At 45.3% G+C, this 22,089-nt stretch overlaps 1 protein-coding gene and 2 long non-coding RNA genes across 5 annotated transcripts in view; 1 reads left to right on the top strand and 2 right to left on the bottom strand.

Moving 5' to 3' along the window:
* LOC135365826 (uncharacterized) overlaps positions 1-5,389 on the bottom strand; it is a 49,525-nt gene extending 44,136 nt beyond the window's left edge. The window contains exons 1-4 of one of the 3 annotated variants that reach the window (XR_010413942.1): positions 5,315-5,389; positions 1,090-1,613; positions 570-636; positions 69-146 (exon numbers count right to left, since the gene is read on the bottom strand). This is a non-coding gene — a long non-coding RNA (uncharacterized LOC135365826). Of the gene's footprint in view, positions 1-68; positions 147-569; positions 1,614-5,314 lie in introns of all 3 variants that reach the window. The other 2 variants (XR_010413941.1, XR_010413943.1) reach the window with 2 other exon arrangements.
* Positions 5,390-8,819: 3,430 nt separating this feature from the next.
* LOC135366385 (uncharacterized) lies at positions 8,820-12,832 on the top strand. Its single transcript, XR_010414143.1, has 4 exons — positions 8,820-9,309; positions 9,478-9,616; positions 10,258-11,201; positions 11,245-12,832. It is a non-coding gene; the product is annotated as an uncharacterized LOC135366385 (long non-coding RNA).
* Positions 12,833-17,162: 4,330 nt separating this feature from the next.
* LOC135366343 (uncharacterized) lies at positions 17,163-21,264 on the bottom strand. The gene is made up of 2 exons (XM_064599012.1): positions 21,190-21,264; positions 17,163-18,548 (listed from the first exon to the last, which is right to left on the bottom strand). The coding sequence occupies exons 1-2, from the start codon at positions 21,199-21,201 to the stop codon at positions 17,163-17,165; spliced, it is 1,398 nt and encodes a 465-aa protein (XP_064455082.1). The 5' UTR covers positions 21,202-21,264.
* Between the last annotated feature and the right edge of the window lie 825 nt (positions 21,265-22,089).

Genomic DNA, 22,089 nt, shown 5'->3' with positions numbered 1-22,089 from the left:
TCACTAAGATACCAGGGGTTATTGTTTAAACATTACCAAAGTAAGTAGTAACAATAAAAGCACCTCACCTTCCTCTTCATGGTTTAGTTACACTTTAGTTGTCTTCGTTCTCACGCATACCATTCCTTCTCAGTATTCCTCGCAATCTGTAACAACGAAGGTTTGTTTGAATGACATATTTGTAAAACGTGACGTAATTGTCAGTAAAGCTCAGTTGGATACGGAAGAGAGTGGCCCAAGTCGAGCAAACCGTTGTTCTATCCAACACTTTTTCACGTTATTGGCACTTCTTGATAATGCACTGAAAGCAGGAGATGAACCTCCTTTTCGAATGATTATATGAAAAGAGCAGAGACTTCGCTAAGCAGCCTGTACCGACTTTGTGTTCTTAGCTGCAATGACAAGTTATGGTGACGCCAAAGGGCATTTCATGAAACTGGCATTCGATCTCATTCGGGATGCACTTCGGTCATTTCGGTCATTCGGGATGCACTTCGGATCATTTCGTACACGAGATTCAGAGCAAAATGGCAATATTTGTGCGTCATAGTTCCTAGAAGACCACGCACCTTCCTCCTTGCCCCGAGGAAGATATTTTCTCCTCGCGGAAAAGTCAGTCCCCACGTGGTTTCCGATCTGGCACCCATCATGCAGCATTAGTCTTCTCTTTGAAAATCGAATATGACATTTAACCACGAGGTTGTAGCTGCAACCCGGAGAATAGCGTCCATCATCGCTGTTTTCTGCAATGCCTCGTAGAGTTTTATAATTTTCTTTCAAACTTGTCGCAGTATGTTTGGCTCGATGATCAACAACTAGGTGCGAATTGAACCCGCATTTGGGCGCCATGCAACCGAGTTGGTAACGACATTCGAGATCTGGAGCTCATTGACATGCTTGAATCACTCTCTTTCTTGTATTTTTTTTTCTCTTTTCGTCTTCGTTAATTCTGCAGTTGTGAAGCACTAGAAAGGGCACGTATTTTAGATTGCCTCATCTCTACTGCTGTTCATATTTCTGATTTTTCCGTCTCAAGGTGCAGCCACTGCCTCAGACATTTGTTCGCTTCCAGGCATCTTTTCACCTTACCAAAGTATCCTTTGAGGATAGCGTCGTGCATCTCTTTCCGAATTATTTATGTCCTTTGGACTTCACCCTGTTGATGCTAGATCCAGAAGATTGCCGTCCTTGATCCGCTTCTCTGTTTATGTCAGATGGGTTCGTGCAAACACGCGGAAAGGGAAAGCTCAAGAAAGTAAAGCAGAGACAACAACGGGACACACACACATACATTGGATGATGATGGGGTTAGAGATTTAGCGCCGCTGAGGCGGTACACTGCCCTATTTCGCGTTAGGAAAGGATGAGGGGGGTGATGATGGGAGCTTTCAGAGAGCCGTCACCAGACCGGCGGAGCACAAGTACTCCGCCAGAAGACGAAGGCCTTGCATCTGGTGGGCAGCGTTCGACCACGGTCCGAGGATCTTCGTGAGGTTGAACGGCCGCTTGTCAATGCGTTGCATAGAGACTTCCATTAGTGCACGTTCGCCAGTGTCTTTTTGAGACCTTGTCTGTGTTGTCGTCTTTTCTTTCTTTTGTCCCCCAGTCTCGGGCTATGGATCAGAGGAAATAAAATCGCTCAGTTTGTCCGCTGAAACGCTGAGCTCCCTCGCTAGACTCATAAGATTTAAATCAACTTTAATGTGTCTCTAATGTTGATGTTGATGAAAATAAAAATTAAGGAGAGATTGAATTCGTCACACGACACATTTGGCTGCTCCCGTAAACAGCACCCCCCCTTTCCAAACAAAAAAGAGTGGGGGGAAATAGAAAATAGAAACCTCCCGTTTTCGCGATAACTATCGGCCAAAGACCAATCAGCATTTAACGTATGGCGCACAATGAATCACATGGTCCTAATAGCCTGACTCTAATGCACAGTTCTGAATAAATGTCACAAGTGCTGACAAGGCAGCATCGCTCTTGTCTGGTGGGCCGAGGACCCAGCACTTTTACGAGTTTAAAAGTTTGCGGCTGTCCAGTCTGCGAGAGCAGATTTCATGGTGACCCCTTTCAGGTCTCTGTCTCTCAATTTCCATTCAACACTGCACGAAGCAACAATAAAAAAATATTTGTCTGTGCAAGCTTGTCTGACCTCAAATCAGAATATCTGGAGTCCTGAAGCACCCTTTTCCTGATTTGATTCGCTTGATTACAAGATTTCATGTATTCAAGCCCACTGCTCAAGCGCACCCCCCGTTTAATTCAGGAAAGAAATTCACTGACGATTTAGCGGTAAATGCTAGGAAATGCGTTAGCATTAACCGCCACCAGCTCCGGTGGCGCAGCGGTAACGTGTGCGCTTGGAGACTGGGAGGTCCGCGGTTCGAACCCGCGGGCCGGCTGTGGCCGTCTGGGGTTTTTCCTGGGTTTTCCCTCAGATATGTACTAGGCGTATGCCGGCACAGTTCCCCTGAAGTCGGCCCATGGACGCAGCTATCCTCCCTTTCACCCTCCACTTCACCCTTTCCTCCTCTCCACCACCTTTCCCTTCCCGAGAAACATGCCGCCTAATCAGGCAGGGAGACCTCTCGGGTTCCTCCCAACGACACTCCTCCCCTCCTCCTCCATTAAGTCCTTCGGTAAGTTCCTTCCTTAAGTTCGGTCCTTCCGGTTTAAACCCAACTTCCTGTTGTCCACATCTAGTTTATACTTGACTTCCGGTAAGCATTTCCGGTCCAACTTGATTTCCTGTTATCCACTTTTTGTCTAACAAGACTTTCGGTTCTTCACCTACAGTCAATGCTCGATTTCCGGTTTTGACACTTTCAATTACTATATGTAAGTCCATAGTCCTCAATTACCTTGTAATTATTCTTTAATTACCTTACGTAACTGCAGGTTAAATGAGCTCATCTTGAATTCCCTTAGTTACCCTTGACTACGTTTCTTACTCGCCTTAATTACTCTCAATTTCCTTTTAACAGACGCTAGTTACCTTTAATTAGATTGAATTACCTGCGGTTACCTTCCGTGTTCTTTACTTTCATTTAATCCTTCTCTTAATCTTCCACAATCCTTCTTCTCACAACAACAACAACTTTATTTCATGATGATGGGTGGAGAGTTTCATCGCCGGGGGCGATACTCTACCCCATTCCTGAAGGAGAAGCGGGGAATGAAGGAATGATGATCGAAGTCATGTGGCGTCCAAAAAGGCGAAGAGAGCCTTGAGGGCAGAGCGTTGGTGTTCTAGATGCGGCCAGGGGCCAAGCAATTTTGTGAGTGAGGGGGGTGAGAGAGGGTGGCTTTTGCAATTTTGACACCCCTAATGCCAACGCATTAATAATCCGTCCATCGTGAAGCGCTTACTCGAAACTGAAAACATTCCCAAAAAAACGATTGTCGCACTTGCCGAAGTCTCGGTTTAGGATTCATGGTAAGCACTCCGCAAGCGGTTTCTCTTTCATGGACATGAAGCAGCTGGTCCGCCAGACCTATCAGCCTTGACGCACAGCGAGCCGCGGCTCGAAATAACTCGGACCTTTATGAACTCGGACTCGGAAGGCGCATACAATTTTGTAAGCCTATGTTTCACGAAAACGCCTTCTGCGGAGACAGGTAAATCTATGCCTGTTGGGCACACGGACTACCATGATACAAAAAGTACCCTGGAAAAATGCGCGCTGGAAACATGCGGTTATAGATATTTCCTTGACCCCACCCAGCTCCGCGACGCCCAGCTGCAACAATTGGATGCAGGCACTTCACGCCTGCACCGAATTACCAGACTTGAGACCCAGCTGTCGACGCTATTGCTTTCCATCAACATGGCCCGCTTGCGCGGACTTTGAGATTCCTCAGTGGTACCTTAAGAAGGTCTCCACTCCGACGATTGGCCGTTGCGTGTGAGACTTAGCACATGCCAACAGCGAGGGAGGAGTGCGAAAGACTGCACAAAAGAAGGGGACGACCACACGTGTGAAATGCTGACTATAGCGAATGAAGGTCACTTTGTTTCTGTGGTCGTTGATTACTTTTGTCCTGTCTTACGCGCTCCGCACCCCCCCCCCCCCCTTTCCCGTTGACGATGTACTAACATGCCCCCTCTATAACACATTGCAACTGTTTCTCTGGAGACTGAAATGATATTGCAAAGAACCATTAGTCCCCGCATCCGATGTCCGCTGCTCAGACGAATGCTGCAAATGCAACAGGGCTCACGAAGATACTGGGGACTATTATTTAAACTGTTATTATAAAAGGTATTAAGAATAAAAGTAGCGTTGGTACCTAACCTTTCGCTTCATCTTTAAGTTGTCGCCGTTCTTATGTTACAATTCCTACTCTTCATTTCTGGCATTATGTAACAACAACTTTATTTGAATGACGTATATTTGTAAAACGCTGATACTAATAATGAATAAATAAATAAATAAATAAACGCGCAGGGAAGTTACATTATAGTCCCCGATATGTTTTCCTTATTTCTTTTTATTTCTAAAATTAACAACGGGAGTCCGGTGAATTCGCTCACTACCAAGCTAATTCCCGCCATGCCTGAACGCGCCACCCTCTTCTGCGCCGCCTCTGCCACCAGTTGTGGTGGCACTGCAACCTGGCGGATCATTCCTGTTGATTTGTATTCGGTTGCGCACCTCTTTAGGCTTCCCATACCAGTTTTTAAAGTAGTCAATAAATTTACCCTAAATGCCCTAATGCAGTGATATTCGCATATGACACGGTCATACTATTTCACAGATTGCCATCGTCGTAGTTCGCTTTGCCACGTTCCCCCATTTTGCTTGAGCAGAGGGCATTTAACGCCACTGTCCTTCGTTCGGAATGACATTCGCTTTGCCGTGTAACAGGGTACACAATTTTCATTAGCTATGTGATCTCTCTGGAAACTATGTGTAGGAGAGTTAATACGCTTAAGGTAATATTGCCTGTCGCATACCTTCGTCGATGTTCCTGTGTTTCACTGCCATTCCCAGATACAGAGTTCCAAATACCATGATAAACTCTGCAATTTACGAAGAAGGATGATAGCCGGAAAAATGTTTGGGGGTGGGGGTAACGGGGGTCGATGATAACATCACATGAGGAGGAAGTGTTTCCCTCTCGCAAACGCACAACCGGAGGAGGTACGATTTAGAGGGCGTTAAACCCCCCAAAACCCCTCCTGGCTACACTCGTGTTACTATGATAGCCATCCCAAGATCACGGACGTTAACTATGGGCGATACCAGAGCAAAGATTTCTACGACATTTCATGCACGGCAACGAAAAATACACGAGCTCTATCACTTACCCTGAGTGCCTCCAGGTGCAGCCATGACACCCGCTATAGAAGCCGACTGTGTTTTCGTTAGCTGCGCGCTCCGCCCGCAGATAACGCACAAGTGTCTGATGACGCTATCTCTGTCTGTGTGACGCTATCTTTGAACGCGCGGCCGATAACAAGGTCGTCGGGGCTGTACCGCTTGCAGTGCTGTTCCGGGAAGATCTTTTCTTAGATGTGTGTTATTCGAGCTCCAGGTACCGTTAACGTACCATTAACGGTATATACGTCAACTGACGTGCTCTGTCACACAATTAATTGCTCGACCATTTCTTACAATCTCGCAAATGCTGTGTAAATGTTTTGCAGAAAAACAGAAAATGAAGGTGGAAACCTGACCTCTGTGTATATAGGGTAAATGGGCCTACTTGAAGACGGGGGAAAATTGAGGACAGTTTGGATTTTTTCGCGTGGCATTTTTTTTTTCAATATTTTTTTCCCGTCCGTGACGCCAGGTTGAGCAGAGTCGTTGTCTATGATGATGCTGTGCCACTGCCTGGTGTTTCCATGTGCAGTGCTCGTGGCTGACCGTTTCGGCTGCCCCGAACAGAACGCAAAATATAAACCCGGCATTAATTTTTTTTTTTATGTACTCAACTTACCCGTATGGTGGGGTAAGTTGATGAAAATATGTAGCCTGTCATTTTTGGCTCGTGCGAAATAAATATCTGGTTTAACACCACAGTAATTTGCGCATCATTTCTCAAATGTTTGAGGATTCAGTTAACCAACAGAGGTACAATTTAGGGGATTAGACTGTTATTAAGAAAATAGCTCAACTGTCTTGAACGTAGACCACCTTACGCTATACCACATAAATTGCGTATCTCCAACAAATATTTATATGCCCCTGAATATAACATAATTAACAAATGGCGATTCATGTCTTTGTGAACATAGGTTACAATGTATCATAAAAGGGGTGAAAACATTACAGGCTAAAGATTAAAAACTTACAAACTGAACGTGCAACGATTCCAGTAAGGAAGGTCAGTGTACACATCACGTATAATGAAAATCCTCAGTAAATGTATCACACCTCTTCTAAGGCACCGTAGCTACAAATTAGTTCCAGAACGCCTATGCTGAACACATCAATATATTTCCTAGCTATCTGTTTTCTTCAAATATGTCCGCTTATTGAAAGCAGAGGTGGGGAAGATACACGATGAACATGTACATTAACGTAGGGTGTACGTCTAAAATAATTAGTGGCAATTGCTGTGCTATTTTTTCTTAGACAGTCGTTCCGGAAGCATGCCTTCAGAGAAGTACTTCACGTTTATCGTGCTTAGAAGTCAGATACGCGCCGATATCCTAAACAATTGGAACGTTTCTCAAGTTCTGCAAGCCCACATCGAACCCTCCCCAAAATACATCTTTATTCTTACCGTCTCGATATATTGTTGGATGAAAAAAGTCCACAAAACGAAAAAAATAATCCATTCTGAAACACCCATGGGCGCAGACGTGCAAAACCGGGCACCGTGAAGTGTATACGCGCTTTCGTACTTGCCAGCGCGGATTACAGCCGTTCGGCTTTTCGTTGTTTCACACCTCTCTACTTGAAGATGGCGGACAGCGGAGCTCAGCCATCACTGAACAGTGCGGCAACTGCAAACTCATAGGACTCTTTGGGGACTCATCGGTTAATCAAGCTCAGTGTGATGCATAATGTAAAACCCGAGACTAGGGAACACGAAGGGAAAGACACAACACGAAGTCTCAAACACAGCTGAAAATTTTACTTCACATACAAGAAATGTATGCACAAACAGAGGGAAGAGAAATAACCAGTTGAGGACAAAAGTAGTAGTGAGAGGAAGTAAAATTTTCAGCTGTGTTTGAGACTTCGTGTTGTGTCTGTCCCTTCGTGTTCCCTAGTCTCGGGGTTTTACATTATGCACCATCGTCACCAGCTTTCTTGCTCCCTAGTCATTTTTTCCTTCTCAGTGTGATGTTGTGAGAGCAATTCTACATTTGTGTTCGGTGAGCTCGAAAAGTTTTTCTAGTAGCGGAGTATTGTCTTGCCTATAAGACCACAAGATCGCGTCCTGGAGTAACCAGTCCGCAGGAACCTTTTGGAGTGGCATATCCACTCCTTTTCTTTGCCAATCAACCAGCAGAAGACTTCTTGATATTTACCTCGCTCGGTGGCATAATAAGAAACACAGGTACAAGTACTGATTTAAAGTAATGTGATACTAATCATAATTCGGGGATTTAAGTCGTGAGACAACGGTGATAGATCTACGATTAAAGGAGTTCTATATAACCTGTTCTCTGCTTTGCGTCATTTTGTTCCTCTTTTGGTCGACACTTAGAGTAATCATAAGCGAAATTTGCTGGGAGTACGCAACAAGGATTTAGCCATAATATTTCTGTTTAGTCTCACTTAATTTCGTGCTTTAGACTTTAGAGCCTTCTTCAAACGTGGAACCAGAGTTAGTTTCCATCGCCGTCTAATTAGCTTTATGCAACGTTTAAGATGCTAAACTTCGCGTATCAGCAATGGTCTTTGAGCGTAAACCTTGTAAGCCTTCTTGGACATGAACTTTGTTTGCAGACACGTGTACAGTGGCCTTGAAAAGAAAAATCCAGCCATATTAACATTTCTCGTAATGCTACAGACCTGGTTGAAATTGTACAAAGATATGCCCAAGGAAAATCATGGAATACAGGGCAGGGGGTGGGGCATCGCGCATTCCATTTATTGAATATGGTGGTAAACATACCAGTCCTTCTAGCTTCGTACCGAGGACATTTACTGCACGAGCGCCTACATACAGGGCAGTGTCACCGTTGTCATCACAAGTGCTAGCATCTGAGTGAGGAAGAATCACTTACCTTACTTCCACGCTGCTATATTTTTTGCTAATATGCAGCACGGAGTATCCCTGTCTGTCTTCTCTACAGGGTAATCGATGGCAAAGAAGCAGTTTCACAATGCAGACAACGTGCAACGCAATTTGTTCACGTTATATTTATCTATTAGACATCCCTGAAAGGCCCAATGCGCATATTGCAAGGTGGGCATTCCATGACCGAGTGGGTAATATAACAACAAAGAATACATAGATACAGAAAGTTATACACGTTTGGAAACTATTACAATGCAGTAAATGAATAAAAATTATAAACTAATTCAAAGCAAGGAAGTGATCGTTTGCAACAATATCCAATCAGACGCTTAGTTCAGATGAAGCTCAGTGGGAACACCTTAAAGCTCAGCTACGCCGATTTTCGAGTGTTACAGAATGGAATGGTACTCACACGATGTGTTCATAAGGGAACACTGGTTATGTATGCAAAACAGTTATCCCAAACTCCTTGCGGTTTTCCGAAAAGGTGAATTTTTAGTTTCACTGACATCCCGTCTTGTGGCCCGCAAACCCTGTGTCGACGACACATTCGTGGTCTGCCCGCGCTCCGGCTTGGTATGACTTTTGGCTTGGTTTCTTCCGGCAAGCCGGCCAGTTTCTCCTGCCGAGCCGTCTGCTGCGCAGATTCACATTGGGGAAGTGATAAACAGTTCGCTATTAGGGAGCCAGTATATTTCTGGACTTCACTAAACCCACGAGGAACGTGAGTTTTGCTTCCTTCGACTGCAAAGCATTTGCTAGGCCAGTACAGACTTCCTGGTGTGATTCGTGTTCTGTGCTGCGTGCCGAGAATGCGTGAGCGTTTTGCTCCCGTCTGCAAGAACACTTCAGCATGCAGTTCCAATGTTTCAAACCACAATTTTCCGAAAGGTGAAAGAGAAATCTATTGACTGCAACAATCGGTTACAACTCCGACTGGGTGCCACCTTCGAAAGCAGTGATCTGTTCATCTGGCTCATACGAATGTTACGGAAGCAATGCGCAACTTGTTTCACAAGAAGCCGAAGATGTCTCGTCCGGGATGCCGTGCCAACCTTATCTGCAGCAGGAGATTGCAGGGGCAGGACTAGGCAGCAGATAAAGGTAAGACGCGTAATGTTAGACAAGTCAGTCATGCGGTGCAAATTGCATCACGTAGAAGAGAAAAATACGCTATCTGTCAGTTACTGCTTCATCCTTTGAGATTACGCCCCAGCGTGTGTATTCTCAGTACAGATTTGGAATTGCCTTATTTGTTAAATGACTTCGCAGGCATTCTGGCACCACCGAAAAGCTTGCACTCCACGTCTCAACTATCACCGTCTGGGTTTCAATCTGACGGCTGTCACCAGTGCCAACCAGACGCCCCTTCGAAGTTCATCTGTTTTTGTTGACGGAACAGTGACACCTGGTACTGAGACATTTCATTTTCTGATTAATCAAGTGCATTCCACCACTTGTGCTCGACTTCTTGTGTTCGTATACCCTTGCTGTTGCTCGCTGGCTTAGAGCAACCATGCCTGAGGTGCCAGCGCTTTCAGAGTACATTTAAGCAGTATCATCGTATCACATGCACGGCAGCACATCTTGTGTATTTTGAGTAAGGTATAAATTCAATGTTCGCTCAGCTGTTGTATTTTGGTCACAAATAAGGTGTTCTTCCAGAGCGCTCAAGGGCAGTTCAAGCAGTTTCATGTGTGCAACAGCACATACTTTTTCTCAGTTTTGACTAAGGTAAATCGAAATCTTCCAGTTGATGTCTTTCGGTCATAAATTATGTTTTTCGAGACATTCAAACAGCACCATGTGTGCAACAGTACATACTTTTTCTCAGGTGCAGCAGAAGCTTGTGTTGCATTCAAGTGGTATCATGTATACAAAAACTAGTTTTATGCCTTTCTGTAGCTGCTGTACTAATATTGTGAGTACAGAGACACTCCTGCATAGCATATCGGAACATCTTGTGTGCTATTGTTGGTATGATCTGCAGCAGTATATTGATAATGTTAATTATTCAATGACTTTAGCTAACATTTACATTCTTACTTTCAGGTAAACCTGTCACGCAGATGCCCTACCCCTTGGTATGCATAGTTCAAGATTGTACCGAAACAATCCACCTGGAGCATTATTCTTCAATTGGCAGTGGCATTACTATCACAACACACCACATACTTCATGTGTATGGTGCGTGTACAATGCATCAAACTTATTCTCATGTACAGACCAGCTGGTACGCAACTACAACATGAAACAACTGACACAGAGACCGTAAGGTCATGCCTTTTCCTCCACGCCTCGGGTTTCATGTTATTATCCTCACATGCAGCTCAATTCGCCTGTGCTGTGCAGCATGAGCAAAAGCATATATTGTTTGGTCACATGACACGGAACATAAATACAGTGAAACCTTCCTATGTTGGACACCCGCAGTGCAGCCGAAGCGTCTCCTACGTATAGAGGTGTCCGAGTTACAGAATATGACGGCAACAAAAAATTGAAGAGATCACAGCTGTGAGAAATGTCCCCCTTCTTCAATTTAAGGTCCTTAGTGGTACCTGGTGGTGGTGCCTGGTAGTGGTACCTCTACCCACTCTTCACTGATAATTATTACTGATTTTACTATATTCAATTCCGTTCAGATTCTACTCAATGGCATTACATCCGGAGCTTTTCGAGCAGCAAGGACTTGTCTCTGAAGCGTCAGCCTACTTCTCATAGCTTTGGTGCAGTGCTCGTTCAAAGGCTCTAGACAAACTGAAGACAAGTGCTCACGTAAAGAATTACAATGTAGACTGACAGCACTTGTTTTTGGACTTGAAAAACTAAAGCAACAAAATGCTGAGACCAGAATAGGGGAAAAAAGGAACAAAAGTCAAGGCTACTGGCTCATTTTGGGTCTTTTTGGTGCAAAGATGGGCCGACATTGAGGTAATTTGGCCAGGGTTTTGTCCGACTTTGCAGGGAAAACCCTATCCTACTTCCAAGATAGGGAGGTACTTTGCAGGGAAAACCCTATCCTACTTCCAAGATGGGGAGGTGTCCGACATAGAGAATTTCGTCCCCATGTAGTTTCAATGGGAGCCTGCCCGTGCAATGAAATCATGGGGAGTTGTCCGAGGTAGGGAGGTGTCCGACTTTGAAGGTTTTACTGTACTGTAGAGCATTCTACATCATGTAATCTAACAGTTGTTCACGTTTGGATATTTTAACCATGGAATTTACCCTGCATGCACCATACGATGTCCAAACACTAACAACTGCTAGAGAGCAGCATGTACTGTTTCCGTATAGCACTTATGGCGTGCGTCCTGTGATCGGAAACAGTGGTGTCTTTTTTCTGCTACAACCAGTAAACTACAGTAAAGATTTAGAAATACTGTGTCATACCATAAAGCACTATGGGAAATGGCAGTTTGAAAAACTGGAGAAGACTGTCATTAGAATGGGGGACATGTTCTACGGTGAAATTTCTTACAGTGTGTGCTGTACCACGTAATGCACTGCAGGCCTACCACAGTATGGTAACGCGCTGAATACTGATTTGCTCAAAAAAGGAATGTGTACGTTTCTTGTACTAACTTCCCATTATGCAAAGTAGTAGAAAAATGTTCTCAGCCAATGAGGAGGGAGAGGACATCATTCTGGAGTCTCGTTGACCTACAATGTGTCGTGTGTGAATGTCATTTTGAAGAGTGTAGGTGGTACAAGACTGTGTTCCCACATTCTTGGCAGTGTTGACTAATAACCATAATAAAGTAGAGGGTACATTTGCTGCTTCATATATTTGTGTCATGGCAAAGCATGTAGAGATACATCTTCCTCAACATGCAGGTGACAAAACTGCTTTTTATGCCTAAACTATGACAAATAGTTGTGTGTTCAGCACCACTAATCATGTGCCGGCCTCCATGACATGTCTGTGACATTCCAAAGTGATTAACATGTCCCATATATGTGTGCAATGCTGAAGATGACTGTGTACCTTCCATGGATTCTTGATTCAAGAAAAGTACTGTGTGATTTGCTAACAGCGCCTGGCTGTACCTTCACAATTCTACATAAAAATATGTAAAGTTTGCCGAAGGAAACATCATGAAGGTCCATAGCGAAAAACCCTGAGACGAGGGATAGGAAGGGACATACACAATGTCTCAACATAGCGTGTTTATGTCCCTTCTTGTATCTCCTCTTCAGGTCTCGCCATTATGGACACTATCACCAGCTCGCTTGCTGTTGAACCGTTCTTTCAACGATAAGGGTCACTTTCATGGACTGGATGGCAGCCAACATGCTGTCAATAAAAAGAATAATGGAAGGAGCTCAATATGATCCTTAGGCTGTGTGTGGTCATTGCTTTCTGACAAATGGTGACTTAGAATTTCAGGACAGTGCTTGCAGTGGTAGTATTCTTGTGTTCTCACCCTTGACGCCCATTGTGTGTCATCGGTCACCCGTAATCTGCTAATATGCACATAGCTCAAACAAAGTATATTTGTATTTCTTTGAATACAGTTGGTACAACACATTGTTTTTTACATGTTCTTTGGAAAATATAAATAAATTCTCTACTCTGCAAGTCTCCTGTCAGCTCTACAGAGCAGCTTCGAATTTCACTAGAAGCCACGTGTGAAGCCTAGACCAAACTAGTGGTGAAGGTCCATATAGGTCATAGATAGATACTATTATTATTATTAGATCATATGTCAGGCTTAGGTCCTGGTTGGTAGCAATGCATTTGAATCTTATTAAAAATTGGTGCAGGAGGCGACCAACATAACTAAATACACCAACTGCCTCTCACAAATTTTGTGGTGTTATACTTTTGAAACAACATTAATATGCTGCAGTGGTCTTTTCTCTTTTGTTCCTTTTAACCTAGAAATATTAGGTCTTCGGCATCACCAGCCTTAGTTGCTGAGCATGGAGTTATTTACGTTGAGCACTGCAGTTTCATATTTGTTTCTCTGGACAAGCAAGCCCGCTTCCCCATTCTGATAAGAGTCTTTCAGCTTTGACAGGGCATTTGTGGACAAGGAAAACATTTGGACTATTGTGTATTTTGCTATGAAGTGCACCGTACCAGGCAGAGGACACCATCCACCATTTCCACTAAGGTTATTAAATTTGTGATAAAGTACATGTACCTTTTGTCACTGACTAATTTGGTGGCAAAGTTACTTGAGTGGCAGTTGTGCAATTTTAAGCACGTGTTTAAAAAAAATAGGATATGGGAAGTGCTGACTTGGTGAACATGTGGAGTACCCAATATAATAATTGGGGGTTTACGTCGCGAGACAACTGAGTGTGGAATACACAGCACAGTGTAATGTTCCTTATTCTGGCAATGTTAGCATGGTTCAAGAAGTGGGAAATGTTGCACTACCCTTAATAACATCTGTTGGGCCCAGCAAACAGGGTACACATACCCTGATTTGAAGACACTATGCCTAACTCAAAAGCAATATGAGATCGACCCGTACGTGTTTATTTGCGAAACTATTATGAATGAAATATGGCCTGTGTGGTATAGAACAATGCGCACACTCAAGTAAACATGCAAAAAATACGTATAAGGGCTCTCGACCTACATGCCGCGATGCGCTCTACGAGATAAACAACACACTACAAAACTACATCCAACAGTTTTTGTGCGGGGCAACTCTAATGAGTACTTTTATATAACCGACGAATGGTTCAACGAATGCAGTTCGAGTGGTCACGATACATTCCTACGTCGTTCATTGCAGTCGCGCTATGATGCTGCACAATATATGTATCTCGTGTAACAAGCCTGGCAATCGCACGATGTGCATGGGCAGAAATACGGCCTTCTTTCTTTGAAGACCAGTCCTCTGCAGGTGTGTGCTCAAACGATCACAAAGTCTCACGTTGTTGCTCAATCGCTCCCATTCCTGCACTTGTAGTAAAAGCAGCAAACGGGTTGACGTGAATGGCAGCTGAACGGTTGAACTGCGAAGTTCTCGAGCACACAATCACAATTTCACGCTGAAAATGATGTTGAGGTGAGTTCGCGGTTGTTGTTTCCATCGTTCAATAGTTCTCGGGATTACCTCGGACGAAACGCTCATCGTAGCCGGCGGCCATAACTGGATTTCCTCGCAAACGGGAGAAGACGCCAGGGAAGTCAGAGAAAGCCTCAGCTTTCATCCAATCAGACGCACGATTCTCTATCTACGTAGATGGAGCAGGTTTATCCCATCTACGTCACAAAAATGGCTGCGCCCATGGCTTGTTTTGGTTTCTTTGATGAATTAATTTTCGTAATAGGAAGACAAAATTGAGAAACGAAGGTGTGTATCGGGGGCAGTTGGATGTGCTCGTTCTGAATATCACAACCGTTTCAACACATCGGGAAATCGGCGTAGCTGACCTTTAACTGACAACAGCTGAATGGAGGTGCAACAGCTTTTGACCATATCTTTGTTCTTTACCAGATCTCCGTTCCCAGTGCCACATTTAGTCCTGGCGTTCACTTCACGACAAGGAAGCAACAGCTTACCCACTTCCAGACTTTCGCCGTATACGCCGCTATGTAAGGGCAATGTCACCGTTGTCATCACACATATTAGCATCATAGTGAGGGAGAATCGCTTGCATTGCTTCTATACGAGACCACGACTTGCGTCCCTAAAATAACTGCAGGCCTGACGACGGGCTTCAAGAAAACTTGAACGTCGCTGCTGTACATCACTTTCGCAAGAGGCTAATAAAAAGGATTTTACTCTTCTAAGCACAGACATACTTAGTTCCACTATGCCCTTCATGGAAGCATACCCCGAAGGCGTCACTCCAAATATGTCTTCCCTTCCTAACTCCACGGCAATTTTCTCATTTGATGCCTCAATAACAATGTCCAGTATGCGTACAGGACAATCTGCGTGCAGTACTGCTATGTGCAGTGGCGATCTCGAAAAATCATCGAGGCAAAAGCTGCCCAGCTCTCTGCACTTTATAGTGCTTGGCCAGTCATTGCTCACGATGTGACGGTGGAGTGCCTGAGATCTTGCACCCATTGCATCCAAGAACATGAGGACCCCACCATAGCAATCATCTTTGTACAAGCTAGGGACTGACTTTCTGATCAGAATGTCCGTTATTTTGGGGGACATTATTTTCTGATAAAGGAAGCGCGCGGCGAAAAACTCTGCAAAAGTTTTGTGCGGAAAGACAGGAACTCCATTGAGGAGTCCATCCACAAAACCGTGTTTAAGGTGACCAGCACCTACAAGATCAATTAGCGTTTCACCGGGTTCGAGTTTTTTTAGCTCATCTTCGCTTAGCAACAACTTTAGCCATTCGTCGTTGAAAACAACCCTGAGGCCTAGAAGATCGTGACTCTCGTAGAAGAAAGACTTTGCAACTTTCTGTTCATCTTGCACAGCAGCAATAGTTTTGTTGTGATGTCTTCCTCCTAGCTTTGCCTCCTGATAAATTTCAAACGTCATTTCAGCGAGCTTCTCATAGATGTCTAAGGTGGTTGTCTGTTGTCCCAGTAAATATATCTCCACTTCTGGGATTCCGAGTTCCAGCTGGTCGAGTTGTGGTTCATTTATTTTGGCGATCATTTGCAACTGCAGCGGGTTTTCGGCTATGCTACGTTGCTGCCGTGAACAGAACCTGCTTAGGCACTTGTGCGCGAATGAATTCAGATTCTGTTCGTCGATTTGACGATCGTTTCGTTTCCAATACGTTTTTAGAAATTGCAGTTGCTCTTTTTCATTGAATCCAACCATATCGACAGCAGTTGTGCTAAACTTGTCTTGCAGTGCAAGCTTAGAGCAATTCCGATTGAACACAAGAATTTTCGAAATCTCAGACCTACTAAGGGCGAGCGCCAGCTGTATGAGATGTTAGCGATTCTCAGCGTTAACTTCGTCAAATGCATCAAACATAACAACGACCTTGAAGGGTATTGCACTGGAGATGCTGCTCTTGAGAAGGTTGAACTCGAAGGTGCCCTCCTTTATGTCACACAAGGCAGCCAACATACTTTCTATCCAGGTACTCAGTTCAGTGTTTAGGAAATTCATATGCTTTGTTCCAATTTTAGTCGACAGGTCCACATGGAGCACCCATGTCATTTTATCAAGCGCTTTGATGTCTTGGGCCATCCGTAACGACATAACACTTTTTCCCATTCCTGGATCGCCACATATGGCCACGACTTTACCAGGAACGTCACGAAGGAGCGCTTCAGTGCCGCGAATTTTGCCTAATGCAGTGGTCACATTCATTAGGTGTTCCAGAGAACCATTCGACCTGACCCAGTGGAACTCTGATCTTTGCGAACCATACCGCAGCAGATGAATTGTTTTGTTTTCGTAGAAAGGCAGTTGCTTGAGTACATCGTAATCGTTCGCATTACTCAGAAGCACACATCTCTCGAACTGTTTGACAGCACTGTAAGGGCACACGTGGTAGCCGGGGGGAACGAAATTATCAAGGTCTTGGCCGCGGAAGCCCACGATAGCAAACGCCTCGTCCGCTACTTCATGTAACGCCGCATGTAGGTCCACCTTTGTGGCTCTTTCGCATTTGCGTTCGACGTAGTATCTGCCTATGTTTTCGTTCAGTTTCTGGAGCTTGGGTCCCACGTCAATTTCTTTGTCTCGACATAACGTTAGAATTGCGGACTCGTCCAGCGCCTTCAAAATTATGTCTCCGGAAAGCGCCAGTGCGCTCATTTGCGATCGTTCACCCGCTGATTCCGGTACTTGAATATCAACTCGCAGTTCTACTTCGTCTTGAAAGGAAATTGAGGAGGATCTCAATACCTCTGCTATGCATTCATCTGTCACATCGTCAAGCCCACAACTGGGAACAGGAGTAAATTCCACGTTGTTCCCAAAAAGTTATCTAATATCTTTCGCAAACTGGTCTTGCTCCGTGTTTTCAGTTAACACGATCACTCTTGTACCCCTGTCCTCACTTAATCATTTCAACACGTCCTGCATCTCCATTCGCTGTCTCTTTTTCGTGTCATATTCCTTGACCGATGAAAGGACAACATAGTGACACTTGTATTTCCACAAAACACCTTTCAGTTCACTGTCCCACTGCTTCGTTTCGAGGAATACGTACGATTCTCCCGTCAGACTAACGGCGTCGTTAATCTTTGCTTCGAGGAAAGATAAGTTTGGAGCTGTGAGAACAACAAGTGGCTGGTCTCGTAACTCGTACTTGGTCTTAAACTCGATTCCGAGCTTTCTTGCTCTCTCGGCTTTACGCAAACGTACGTTTTGTTCCCTTATTTGTTCTTTATCTTTTCCCGAACAATTCTTCGTGATGAACGCTTCCATGTCGGGAATAACGAAGTCCTTGTAGTATTCAAACAGTTCAAGAACTTGATTTTGCAGAAGGTTCTCTCCTAACGTGGCCCCTACCACACCTTCCGTTGTACTGGTGCCACATCTTTCGGACTGCATTGCAAGCATATGCGGAATCCGTACAATCAATTCCTGTTCTTCAACACTGCTGTTCTGAAACGCCCTCTGTATCATATCGTGCAGACCGTGTTTCCTTGACTTGATCTTACCGAGGATGTGCTGGTAGCGGACACGTCGCTCTTCGCCATCTCGCTTGTAGGGCTTCCCATTGTTTCCGTACACCAGGTTCAGAGCAAAATGACAAAATTCATGCGCCATAGTTCCTAGAAGATCACGCTCCTCCCTCTTTGCCCCGAGGTAGATACTTTCTTCTCTTGAAAGAGTCACGCCCCGGGCGGTCCCGCGTATGTGACTCATGATGCAGCCTAAGTCTTCACTTTGAAAATCGAATATGACGTTTAACCACGATGTTGTAGCTGCAACCTGAAGTATAGTGTCCACCGTCGCAATTTTTTGCAATGCCTCGTAGTATTTTGTAATTTTATTTTCAAACCCATTGCAACCTGTTTTGCTTGATGATCTACTTACTAGGTGCGAAATAAACCCGCATTTGGGCACCATGCAACCGAGTTGGTAATGGTATTCGAGATCCTGGAGGGGTTTTTCTCGCTTGACCTGCTCGAACGACTCTCTTTCTTCTCGTTTTTTCTCTGTGTTAATTGTGCAGTTGCGATGCACGAGATAGGCACGTATTTGAGGTTGACACTCCTCTGCCGCTTTACATAACGCTGATTTTTCAGTCTCTGGGTCCAGCCACTGTCTTATATCCTTGTTCTTTTCCAGGCATCTTTCCACCTCACCAAGGTCTCCTTTGACGATCGCGTCGTGCACCGCTTTCCGAATTGTTGCCGTCTCTTGGGACTTTTCGATGTTGATGCTAGATTTAAAGGATTTTCCTCCTTGCTGCCCTTCTCCCTCAGTGCCTGACGGTTTCTGCGGACACACGGCAAAGGTCAAATCGAGAAAATGAACCAGACACAACACTACCGGTCACTTTTTCTGCTAAAACAGTAAGATCCTGACTCATCCGTCTAAAGATTGGTTCGATATACATCAACTTTCGTCTGTTTCCGAATTGTTACCCAACACTTCACGAAGCAGCAATAAATAGCCCCTCCATCGTAAAGAGCGCTTACTCGTAACTGGAAACGTTCCTAAAACTATTGTCACCGAGTTCTCCGTTTTGACTTCATGGGAAGGACTCGGCAAACGGTTTATCTGTTTTGGACAGAACGCCGCTGGTTCGGAACTCTGCGGAATGCGGCCAAACATTGCTGAGAGAGTCATTAAGTCGGAATCGCAGGGCGAATAAGTTTCTGTAAGCCTGCCTTTCACAAAAAAAAAAAAAGAGACAAGACGAAGAAGAAGGAGAAAGGAAAACTGCCTGCGACAGGTATGCTTATGCATGTTTGGTACGCCGACTACAGTAATATAAAGGGGTGCGCTGGAAACATGGAGTTACATAGGGTGTGTGTGTTTGTGTTTTGTATTCATTCGTTACAGATTTTTATGAAAATGTTATTAGTGCAACATAAATTTGGTTTTCTCGAGATAGGGAAACGATGGGTTGTACGACCAGGACGACATCCTGTAGGACAGCGTATGCAACTACTGGACAACCAATTAGCTAAAATTCATTAATTCACTCATTCATCGGATGTTTTCTGGAAAATGCGAGATAACGGAATTGGAGCCAGTCATGATTAAAAAATCCACCACCCTGTGAAGCGAACGAACTTTGATATACAAATGTCTGACGTATAAATTCTCAAAGTTCACTCTGCAAATGAAACGAAACTAGGACTATGTGCAGGCCTCGGTGGCTCAGTGGCGTGCAGTGGCTTAGTAGCCTGTCTGTCGCCTTAGTCGCCTTCTGATCCCGAGATGGCGGGTTCGAACCCGGCCGAGGACGCCAGCCACTTGGTGGTAGGGTACCAGTTGCTTAGATACGCAGTCTTCCGCGAGGGACGTTAAATACGGGGTGCCGTGTGATGAGCTGTCATCGCACGTTAAAGAACCCTCGGGTGGATAAAAGCAATCCACAGACCGACCGCTGTGGTGTCGCTCATCATCTCAGTTGTCTCGTGACGTAAACCCCCAATTATAGACCCTTTCGCGACGCCAAGGTGCGCCACAGCTGGATGTGTTTCCTGTTGATTCCCGTTCCGTTTACAGCTGTTGTTTGCAAAGACACTTTTGATAGCTGCACGCGGCCAGGTAGCGCCAGCGCACGTTAACCTGTTTTTGTTCCTCGAAGGTCTTCCGGTTTGCTCCGTTTGTTTGCAAACAGTGAAATGTCTACACTATTAAAAATGAACTTCACCACATAGCCCGCTCCTAGCCAACCATCACCCGGAATGACAACGTTCTCGCCCTAGATTAGTTGAAAACGGGAGGCGGAGCCTATGTTGTGCTCATTATGCACGGCACAAAATAGGCTCCTCATCCCGTTTTCAACAAATCAGGGGCGAGAACGTTGTCATTCGGGATGCTGGTTGGCTAGGAGCCTGCTATGTGGGGAAGTTCATTTTTAAGAGTGTAGGATTACTACACTCTCAAAAGAGAACTTCACCGCATAGCACGCTGTGCGCCAACCATTGCCACGAATGATAGGGTTATCGCTTATTCTGATTCGAAGAGAGAGGTGGGCGTACGCCTTTTTGTGGCGATTTGGATATATAGGAAAATTGCCACAAAAAGGCGTACGCCCCCCTCTCTCTTCGAATCAGAAGCGATAACCCTATCATTATTGGCAATGGTTGGCACACAGCGTGCTATGCGGTGAAGTTCTATTTTAACAGTGCAGAACAATGCGATTTTCGAGTGCAGAAACGACGAGACCTTCGCCCTTCTCTCGGTCGCATGTGGAGCGGTCCATGTTGCCAGCTGACTAACGCCTACTCCAATCGTCTGCATCGCACCAAAGCACGTGGCCCTCTCACGTGGGTTGCTTCTCGTTCATTTGGATAAGGTTATTTCGAAATTTATATCTCGAAGTTCGTTCGCATCTCGGGGTCTTTAACAAGGACGACGGACACATTATGCAACTAATCTCGACCCCACTGAGCTCCACGACGCACAGTTGCAACAATTGCACGGGGCTCGCTTGCGCGGACGTTGAGATTCATCCGTGGTGTCCTAGGAATGTCTCCACTGCTCCAGCGCTGACTAGCAACTGAGTGTGGCCTTGTCTGTGTGGTTCTTCTTTTCTTTTCTCCCGTTTGAGTTTGAGTTTGATTATAGAAAAAAATTGATATTGAATTCGTCACTGACGAATTCTGCTACTCCCACAAAGGAAATTAAATGAAAGAAAGGAGAAAGAAAAGTCCCATCTTTCGCGCTGTTCGCCCTGGTAACAACTTTTTCGTGTTATAGCTTTAACCCACTACAATTATTTGTCTGGAACTTGGAGAATATATATTCAATAGAACCGTTAGACCCCTCATAGATGTTCGCAGCTCGGATTGGCAAGTGTTTCGGATGTAGCAAGAGCCAATGCACGACGCTCACTAAGATACCAGGGGTTATTGTTTAAACATTACCAAAGTAAGTAGTAACAATAAAAGCACCTCACCTTCCTCTTCATGGTTTAGTTACACTTTAGTTGTCTTCGTTCTCACGCATACCATTCCTTTTCAGTATTCCTCGCTAGAGCACTGCACGGGCCCGGGCCCCCGACCCGGCCCGGGCCCGACCCGGCCCGCGGGCCGGGCTGGGCTTGTTATTGGCTGTGTGCTCCGGGCCGGGCCGAGCCCGGGCCGACAAAATACGCCAGCACCACGGGCCGGGCCGGGCCCGGGCCGTTAAAATACGCCACCACCGCGGGCCGGGCCGGGCCCGGGCCGACAAATATGTTCCCGAGAGTCAGGCCCGGCCGGGCCACGCAGCTAATTCCACACATTGGAGATGAATTAGTTCATATCATCATGCGCTTGCGTCATTCCTGTGCATATTTTGCAAAGACAAGCAAAGGGTACTGCATTATGCATATGATTCGACCGTCTAGAACATTCTCCAAGCCACTTTACATTGCTCCTCACTCCTCACATATTTCACAATCACTCTGGCAAAGCTTGGTGAGAGGGATAGGGACTGGGAGAAGCAGTTTGTCGACAGCATGCTCTATCTCCGCAAAACCTTGACAGTGTAACGATAACGCCCCGTGCGTTCTGGATTTAATTTGGTCTCGTGCGGTTACGGTGTTAAACCGCCATCACTTGTATATTTGTCTTCTCTCCTTATAAATTTAGTTATAAATTTGTTTGATAATCGCCAGAAACGCGTACGTCGCGGCTGGAAATACTAGGCCGGGATCTACTCGCCGGGTGACCGGGCCGGGCCGGGCCGGGCTCTATTTGCTTAGACGCCGGGCCGGGCTGGGCTCTAGTCACTGGGTCACCGGGCCGGGCCGGGCCGGGCCGCATAAAAATATGAAGGTCCGGGCCCGGGTCGGGCCGGGCCATTTTTCCATGCG

Source organism: Ornithodoros turicata, chromosome 8 (assembly GCF_037126465.1).
Source record: "Ornithodoros turicata isolate Travis chromosome 8, ASM3712646v1, whole genome shotgun sequence".
Taxonomy (NCBI): domain Eukaryota; kingdom Metazoa; phylum Arthropoda; class Arachnida; order Ixodida; family Argasidae; genus Ornithodoros; species Ornithodoros turicata.
This window is presented reverse-complemented; position numbering and strand designations above follow the sequence as displayed.